The following is a 10,084-nucleotide window of genomic DNA, read 5'->3' as shown; positions in this document are numbered from 1 at the left end:
GTGATAATGTTATGATAAAAACGTCATATTATGAGAATTAAGGGGGAACATTTCCAGAATAATCACAGTTTGCAGAATTATTTCACTCCTGGAGTAATAGGGCCAGGTTAGATAATTTTAATTATTTTTATTCTTTAGGAGAATAATTTCACGAGAATGAAGCTAAAGGGATACGAAAATAAACTTGTAATATTACAAAAAAATACTACGAATACAAAGTATATTCAGAGATTAAAGTCCCTCTGATACTGTTTAAGTGACTGAGTAACTGCAGATTTGCCACATTTAAGATGGCGGACGCTCTGACGCATCGCAGCATAGGCAGAACCCGCCCAGTGACGCGTCTACTCTTATATTATGTCTATGAGCACGCACACGGACAGACTAGAAAACAGCCAATCAGAAAGAGGGAAGGCGGGATTTAAAGCAGTATAACCAATGACAGTGGAGTTAAACAGCACAGAGCACAGTCAAGTGTGCTGCAGATTTAAAGGGGCAGGACCACTGAGCTATATAATACACTGGAGTGCTGATTTTGCCGAAAAACTGAAGTCACTGGCCGCCATCTTGCTACTCCCTACTCTCACAGAATCCCACAGGATTTGGTTGCAACAACAAGCAGTTTTCTGGCTGAGTGAAAATATTTCACAGGTAATTCTACAGTCAGTGGATGTACTAACACTATTAACTACTAGGAAATTAGGTGCTGAAATATTTTACATGTTATTCATATTAAATATATATATATATATATATATATATATATATATATATATATATATATATATATATATATATATATATATATATATATATATATATATATATATGTATATATAAGTATGTGTATATGTATATATGTATATATATATATGTATACACATATGTAAATATATGTTTTTGTACATTGTTATTTATATATTTATAAATGTTAAACATATTATTTAAATGAATAAAATGCAAAATATTTCAGCACATGACTTTCTCAGTACTTGATATTTTTAGAACATAACATAAAAGTATATGGCATTTGAAATTTTAAAAGTTTTAAGCTCCCCCTGAACATGAGAAAATCCTCGTTATTCGATGCTGTAGCGCACATATTCCCTAGTTACTGGGGGAAATAGGGAGTACCAATATGGCGGCTGGTGGCTTCAAAGCGACTCGTTCAAATAGACGGTGATTAGCACTCCAGTGTATTATATAGCTCAGTGGGCAGGACAGACTGGCCAGCGTGAGGCAGCGAAGCTGGGAGCTGCGAGAGGAAAAGTAGGGCAGAGTGAGGGTATGTTATGTGGATCATGTAACCAGCCACGGTAGATCTAAATTATTATTCTTTTGGACATGCACCATGCACACACACACCAACAAACACGCACACATAAAAAAAATAAATAAATAAATAAATAAATAAATAAATAAAATAAAAAAAATGAAAAAAATGAAAAAAGGGCACTTTGGACACCAAGGGGAAAAGGGGCAGGTGCTCAAGCCCCCTCCGCCCCCCCCTCTGCACGTCCCTGCTGCCTAATTTTAGAAAAATCACATTCTAATCAAAGATATAAACGATATCTGTTCATCTTACTTGTGAAAAGTTATTCCTCGAGCCCTGACGTAAATAGTCCCTCGATTTAAACAAAAATGAGCCGCACAGTGCTGAGGCATCATTAGTGTGTTCAGCTTGAATCAGCAGGTTAGGGTAGCAAGTCGACCGCCCCAAGATGGCGGCCGTAATTCCTGCGCAGCGACAGTCAATGCGGGGTCTACTCTTATATTATGTCTATGGTGACATCGCCTCCGCATGATTACAGCTCGCCAGATAACTACGTCACGCAGGCGCGACGTTAACCCAGGTCCATGAGTGCGTGGAGTCCGGCGGCAGAGCGACATCGTGCTCACACCTTAAACCATGGAGGAAAAACGCGTGAGTTCCAGCAGACAGGAAGCAAAGAAAGCCCCAGGAAAAGGGAGCGATGACCCGGTGAAATGCTTCGAGAAGTGGAAGAAGAAGTACGCGAAGGGCAGAGTGCGGGTGAAGCACAACAGGGCGCAGAAGAAGAAGCCCGAGTGGCAGCTGGAAAGGGAGTACATCGAGCATCTAGTGAGCAAGTATGGCGACATCAACATCGCGGATATTGTCAAGTTTTCGGACTTCCCGATCTCGAAGAAGACCCTGTTGGGTCTGCAGGAGGCTCAGTACCGCCAGCCCACGGAGATCCAGAGGCAGACCATCGGCTTCGCTCTGCGGGGCAAAGACGTCCTCGCTGCGGCGAAGACCGGTTCCGGGAAGACCTTAGCCTTCATCATTCCGGTGCTGGAGTGTCTGTACCGCCAGCAGTGGAGCTCCATGGATGGCCTCGGCGCCCTTATCATATCCCCAACCAGAGAACTTGCCTACCAAACCTTCGAGGTTCTCCGCAAAGTGGGCAAAAACCACGAGTTCTCCGCGGGACTCGTCATCGGTGGCAAGGACCTGAAGAGCGAGTCGGTGCGGATCTGCCGCACCAACATCGTGATCTGCACCCCGGGCCGGCTGCTGCAGCACATGGACGAGACGGCCACCTTCCACGCCAGCGGCCTGCACATGCTAGTCCTGGACGAGGCGGACCGCATCCTGGACATGGGCTTTGCCGACACGCTCAACGCCATAGTGGAGAACCTGCCCATGTCCCGACAGACCCTGCTCTTTTCCGCCACGCAGACCAAGAGCGTGAAGGACCTGGCTCGCCTCAGTCTGAAGGACCCGGAGTACGTGTGGGTCCACGAGAAAGCCCGGTTTAGCACACCGGCCACCTTGGACCAGAGCTACGTGGTGTGTGAGCTGCACCACAAGGTCAACATGCTCTACTCGTTCATCAGGAGCCACGTGAAGAAGAAGATCATTGTGTTCTTCGCCTGCTGCAAGGAAGTGCAGTACCTGTTCCGAGCCTTCTGCCGCCTGAGACCCGGCATTCCCATCCTGGCCCTGCACGGCAAGCAGCAGCAGATGAAGCGGGTGGAGGTCTACAACAGCTTCGTGAAGAAGCAGAGCGCCGTGCTGTTCGCCACAGACGTCGCTGCCAGGGGCCTGGATTTCCCCGCCGTCAATTGGGTTCTGCAGTTCGACTGTCCGGAGGACGCGGACACCTACATCCACCGGGTGGGCCGCACGGCCCGCTACAAGGAGGGCGGGGAGGCTCTGCTGCTGCTGCTCCCCTCCGAGGAGAAGGCCATGCTGGCGCAGCTGCAGGAGAAGAAGGTCCCCATTAACCACATCCAGGTGAGTTCCCCCGCAGGGTGACACAGACAGATCCACTCAGGTGTTTACTTCCACCCATAGACATCATATACGTAGACGCCCCATTGCACAATGCCGGCCGCTAGGCCCACGTGCCTACAGGGCGGCCATCTTGGGTCAGACCACAGATCAGACATCTGCCGTCAAAATGAATAGGAGGCAGCTCAGATCTCAATTTAATCATATGTTAACAATGCTCGTGACCTTTCAAAAAGATTACACATATTTATTCAGAACCAAAACTATTTATACTATATATATATATATATATATATATATATATATATATATATATACAGACAAGTGAGAGCAGAGGTGCCCATAACAGCATTTCAAAATGATATACTAGAAACCGCAATCTGGGGGGAAAAAATCAACCAAAAACCTAATAACGCATCTTAGAATCAAATACATTACAAAATCATAGCAAAAACTGTATAATATTTTAAAAGTCGGGCTTCCTGGGACGTAGCTCTGGAAGTTTGCTTACTTTCAATACAAAATCTAAATTATTTATTAAGTTAGACAATCATTTAATTAAATCAATTGGTCCCATGTTGCCCCTAAAGGGGTGACGTTTTCAGTCAGCTGATTTATCTGGAAATCGGGTGAGAATTCACCGGATTCAGAGTGTCTGAAAACATAAAGTACATTTTCCTGAATTGACTTGTATTCTGTCTGACTGCAGCTTGGTCTGACCTAAGATGGCCACTCTGTCGGCACGCCTCTCACCCGAGAACGCGGCGTCTACGTATACATGTCTGTGCTTCCATAGACATATATAAAGAGTAGACCCCACATCGACCGCTCTCGCCTATAGGCGCGGACGAGATTTAGGGGCGCCATCTTGGGGCGGTCGACAACTCCGCTCAGTGTAATGTGTTAACCAGGTGCAGAATCAATTTAAGTCAACTATACTTGCTGATTATTGAACTAATTTTCACATTGTTTTTTTTCTGAAAACTTTAAAGCTATAGCTGTTATAACAAATGGTTCAGTGCAGTTAAATGTTCTTAGTGTGGGTAAAAGTATTGAATTATTCTGAAACAGAATTATGTATGCTGGCAAAACAACAGCCCTCATACCATATATATGAGATGTATATCTATATATATAGATATTTATATATATAGATTATAATATTAGTATATGAGATATATATATATATATATATATATATATAATATATCTGAGAGAGAGAGATAGAGAGAGACACAGAGAGAGAGAGAGAGAGAGAGAGAGAGAGAGAGAGACACAGAGAGAGGAGAGAGAGAGATAGAGAGAGAGAGATAGAGATACACAGAGAGAGACAGACACAGAGAGAGACAGACACAGATAGAGAGACAGATTATAGAATGAATTTATATAATATATATATAGTATATATATATATATATATATTACACATATTATATATATATCATATATATACACATATAGATATATATATAAGATATACCCATATAGAATATATATATAGAACCTATATATATATATATATATACACATATATATATATATATATATGCTGTTTATTCACTAATGTCTAACAAAGCTCTGATGCCTTCACGGAGCAGATGCGGACGTGTAGACCTGTATCTCTCTGCCTAATTTTAGAAAAATCACATTCTAATCAAAGATATAAACGATATCTGTTCATCTTACTTGTGAAAAGTTATTCCTCGAGCCCTGACGTAAATAGTCCCTCGATTTAAACAAAAATGAGCCGCACAGTGCTGAGGCATCATTAGTGTGTTCAGCTTGAATCAGCAGGTTAGGGTAGCAAGTCGACCGCCCCAAGATGGCGGCCGTAATTCCTGCGCAGCGACAGTCAATGCGGGGTCTACTCTTATATTATGTCTATGTGTGCTTCCACCCATCACCATGTGGGTCTTCTTCTTCTTCTGATTTTTACTGGCGGGTGACATCTAACTTTAAGATGTATTATCGCCATCTACTATGCTGGAGTGTGGACCAGAGTGTCTCCCTTTAAACTAAATCCTTACATACAACCCTGTTTCCTTTAAAAAAAATTATAACTGCTTTATTTATTTCATGTTTAACTAATATTTTATTAAGATCTATTCTCCCTATATCATATTTCGTAATTTCTTGTTTTAGCTTCTCTCTACTTATCTTATACTTCTCACAATGAATTATTACATGTTCTACTGTTTCCATCCCCCTTTCACATTCACAACTACCTGTTGGGTGTTTACCAATCATAAAAAGTTTTATTTAACCCAGTATGTCCTAGTCGTAGTCTTGTCATTACTACTTGTTCTTTTCGATTTTCGATTACCTCCGTATTCCCTACTTTCTTTTGTATATGAAATATTTCCATAATTCTACTTTGTTTTAAAGACATCTTAGCTAATTGATCTGCCATTTCATTTCCTTCTATACCCTTATGAGCTGGTATCCACATAAACCTAATCTCTGTTTGCTTTTGTCTCATTCTGAATACAGCTTCATAAATTTCATATAACAAGTCCATGCGACTTTCAGATGAGACATTTAATATAGACATTAGTACTGATAATGAGTCTGAACATATAAGAACTTTTTTAGCTTTATTTTCCTCTACCCACTGCAAGGCCATTTTTATCGCTAACATTTCCACCGTGTAAACCGCTAAATAGTCAGGTGTTCTTTGTTTCACACATATATCTAATTCAGGAATAACATAAGCAAATCCTGTTTTGTTTGTAACTACATCTTTTGAACCATCTGTATATACAATTGTATAGGTATTATATATGTTATTAATTCTGTCACTTACGAAATTTACCCAGTTATTATCCTTATTAACCTGCATTTTTTTACTAACCTCAAGGTCAACATTCATATTTGGAAACAACCAAAAGGGAGTAATTGAGTAAGGCACCGCAGCACAGTACATCATTCCCTGTATTCCCATTTCCCAAGCGGATTTATCTGCTGCCCATGCAAAACAGTCTATTTTTGCTTTTCCACTCTCCCAACAAGTTCTCAGTATTCCTACTGCTGGATTTTTCCCCTCCTCCTGTCCTGGCAACTCACCCAATAATTAAGCATTATTTGCTTTTGCCTTAAATATAAAGGCATTTCTCCCATTTCAACCTGCACTGCCAAGGAAGAAGATGTTTTCAAAGCTCCACAGCATAATCTCAGAGCCTGATTTTGAATTACTTCTAATTTATTAATCATTGTTTTCGCAGCTTGCCTATAAACTACACATCCGTAATCTAACACTGATCTAATCAAGGCTATATATATCTTCACCATGTGGGTCTGATCAATTTGGAGCTTTTAACGACGCCTCTAGGACTCTGGGCACTTTAAACGGATTTCTGATTGGCTACAGACTCCCACGGAGCTTATTGAACAAGCCTGGCATTTCTGGGTTAGGGTTAGTCAGCCAAGCTTTTTTATTTATTTATTCGGAATAAGAAGTATGCTTGAATATTCACTTAGGATAGGATGTTGAAGGCTGTAGCAGTGTTTAGTTTCTCTGTGATGTGTTCAGGGACACCAGGCCAGACTGGGTGGATGTTTGATAGAGCTGATCTTCTCCAGTTTCCTTTTCTTTTAAGCTTTATTTTGTCTCTTCACCAGAGGCTAAGTGCTCGTCTTTAGACAGGTTTATCCATATTTCTTATGATAGTTATCGTTATCCTCCAGAATTTCTACAGTCTCACGTGTGGAAAGCTTGCTGTTGGTGTTTCTGGAGACATTTAGAAGATGGAGAATGGAGGATGGCAAAACTTTTGAGATTTCAGGCTTTATTTCTTATTCTGTTGTCTTAAAAAAAACAGATTTCAACAGGTTAAAATGCTTATTAGGGGTTTATATTTCTTTTAGAGTGAGACTACCTGGATATTAAAAATAAAATATCTGATTTTACTATACCAAATCCAATTAATCCATTCCACCCCCTTTCATTTCACAAAAATAAATTATTAAAAATAACTTGCTTTTATGTCAAGCAGGTTGTCTGGGAGTTGACCTGAATTGCAACTAAATCCAAGCTGTGAAACATGCATGTAAAACAAGATGGCGCCCCCAGCCTTTGTAAACAACGAAAAGATCAAATGTTTGCTGCTAGTGGTTTTACACAATGAGGCGAGAACAGGCTTCACTTGTGTAACTTCAAACAAACTTAAAAAAAGAAGTTAGTGGGTACGTTAAAGTGCGTCATATGGTAAAATAAGTTTCGTCTTTACAATATTCTGACAATATATTTTCCCAAACATATATTCAGCATTGCACGCTACTCTCTTCATTCTTTTCCAAAAATGAAATCTTAAAATATTTAACTTCAAATTAGTTGATTAAATTAATTTAAATGTATTTATTTAGTAGCCAGCCCTACTCAGTCCTGATCTCACCTTTTAGGTATAGCTGATCTAACCTGCCAGAAGATATTACCAAGCCATTGTCCTTCAGATCCATAGCCTTGCAGAGCCTGAAACCGACTTCAGAACCCAGCGTGATTAAAAGTGTGAACTTCTGTGGAAAATCTGAGCCTGGTGGTGGAGGAAGCAACTCTGACTCTGATCACTGACTGTTCTTTGGGTGATGTCATAAAGGGAATAGCACCACCTGCCCCAAATATGTGCAAAACTGTAGCTTTACAGTAAACGGTCTAATATTTTGAAAGAATTTATGACAAAAAAATTGAATGTGGCCAATATTAATGGCGTCTGCAACTATAGTGATGCAAAAAAAAATCACATTTAAAACTTTAAAACACCTTTTTATAAAGAAAAATCTGACTATGAAGCAAAGCTGGAATAAAATCTTTTTGGATTTGAAATGGCTAGTTTGGTAGATGTCTGACCTCTTCAGTCCCTCGTAGGGGTTTAGCTGTAGGATGAAGTCTGTCAGGGAACCAGTCTAACAGGGCTGAGGTTTTCTGGTTTCTGGCAGGCCCACCTCAAACCAAAGCTGCATTGTTGCTCTGCTTTATTCATGTTTAACCTGCCTAAAACGAGTTTGGAGCTGTGCCGATTTTATTTGACGTGTGTACCCACTACACAACTCAACTGCACGTGTGTGTTGATTTCAGGTGAACCCAGACAAGGTGCAGTGTGTGCAGCGGAAGCTGGAGGCCTTCCTGGCCCAGGAGCTGGAGCAGAAGGAGCGAGCCCAGAGGTGTTTTGTTTCCTACCTGCGTTCCATCTATCTGATGAAAAACAAAGAGGTGTTTGACGTCTATAAACTGCAGATTAAGGAGTACGCTCTGTCGCTGGGCCTGGCTGTGGCCCCCAGGGTGCGCTTCCTCAGTACTGCCCAGAAACAGAGAGCAGAGGAGGAGCAGTCTGATGGAGAGGAAGAACTGCAAAGCTTTAAGGCCCAAATGAGACAGAAGGTGCCCCTGGAATGTGACCCAGAAGGAAACGTGGAATCCTCCGCGGCACATCTGGGCGACAACAGTGAAGATGAGGACGATCTTCGGGACTTAGAACTGCTGACGGTCAAAAGAAAAGACGTCTTTGACGAGTCCGGGGACTCGGAGTGTGCAGAGGACGCTACCCAGGATCCGAAAAACAACACAGGAACGGAAACAAAGTACAAAGAGGCCAAAAAGCTCCTAAAGAGAAACTTCCAAATCAATACCAAAGTGGCTTTTACTGAAGAAGGAGAGGCTGTGCAGCTTTGGCCGCCAGCGCAGCAAACAGTAGCTGGCGGGGGCGAGGACGAAGAGGAAGATGTTTTGGGCATCGACATGGAAAAGGCCAGAGAGAGGTTGAGACGTGAGGACCAGGAGTTCGACAAGCCACAGTACAGACGCAAGGTCCAGGCCAAACACAGAGAGAAGAGGCTGAAGGCCAAGGAGGCCAAGAGGGAGGCCAGCAGGCAGCGCCGCAGGTCTGAGGAGGAGGAGGTCGTGGCGTACTTGGCCAGTCCCAGCGAGGGCGACTTTGACTACAGCGCCCTGCCAGACCCCGATCAGTTGTACTCATCTGAGGAGGAGGAGGAAGGGTTCTCTAAACGACAGCACAGGAGCGACGAAGAGGAGGAGGAGCTTCCAGCAGTCAAGAGGAAAAAAGGAGTGCAGCTGGATGTTGAGAACACAGGCCTGGATACTGGCCTCTCTCTGGCTGAAGATGAGGAGCTGGTCTTACATCTGTTAGGTGGACGAAGGTAGAGACTGACGACCAGAGGGTGAACTTCCAACACGTTAGACCTGGCCCTGCTGCCAGCGTAGATCTGAGTGTCCTTCACACTGTTGTAACACGGGAATTTCTCAAATTAGTGGGCCGGTCCGCCGTCTCCTTACAGGACAAATAGGATGTGGTTAAGCTGTTCAGGCTATGGTTGAGCACGTTATCGTCCTCCCAGCCTCCATATTTCTGTTGTCTGCCTGGCTTCTGTTTCAGAAGGAAACTACCAGATCAGCTTAATGCTGCCATCTTTTTCCAGGTGTACTAACAGGAGCTTCTCCTCATGTAACGTAATCAGTTTTGTCATTTAAAATGAATAAATCTATAAATGAGACAACAGCATGTCCCACTTTACTGAAGTTGTGATTAAAAGCTTTAGTTGGTGGGTTAGTTTGTGGAGCCCACTCCAGCCTCTCTGCAGGGTCTGGATCTTCTGGGATGAGTGGTCCTCAAAGCTAGAACCTCACAGCACCCCATGTGTAGCGGATCACTTCCGTCACGGAACCTATGCAACATCACTGAGCATCAGCAAAGTCATTTCACTTCTAGAGCTCTGGAAATAAAACTGCTCTTCATGGTAGAACGTTTAGTCAAACAATTTTACAATGAGGAAAATTAAGCGACATTGATTTTAATAAAAGCAGGTTTGTAGAATAAA

General features: G+C 42.4%; 1 protein-coding gene across 1 annotated transcript; it reads left to right on the top strand.

The window, feature by feature from the left end:
* The first annotated feature begins 1,816 nt into the window (after positions 1–1,816).
* On the top strand, positions 1,817–9,765 carry ddx10 (DEAD (Asp-Glu-Ala-Asp) box polypeptide 10). Its single transcript, XM_012859051.3, has 2 exons — positions 1,817–3,259; positions 8,328–9,765. Exons 1-2 carry the CDS (start codon positions 1,910–1,912, stop codon positions 9,408–9,410), a joined length of 2,433 nt encoding a protein of 810 aa, XP_012714505.1. The 5' UTR covers positions 1,817–1,909; the 3' UTR covers positions 9,411–9,765.
* Positions 9,766–10,084: the final 319 nt, after the last annotated feature.

The sequence above is a fragment of the Fundulus heteroclitus genome, unplaced genomic scaffold, assembly GCF_011125445.2.
Source record: "Fundulus heteroclitus isolate FHET01 unplaced genomic scaffold, MU-UCD_Fhet_4.1 scaffold_326, whole genome shotgun sequence".
Lineage (NCBI taxonomy): Eukaryota > Metazoa > Chordata > Actinopteri > Cyprinodontiformes > Fundulidae > Fundulus > Fundulus heteroclitus.
This window is presented reverse-complemented; position numbering and strand designations above follow the sequence as displayed.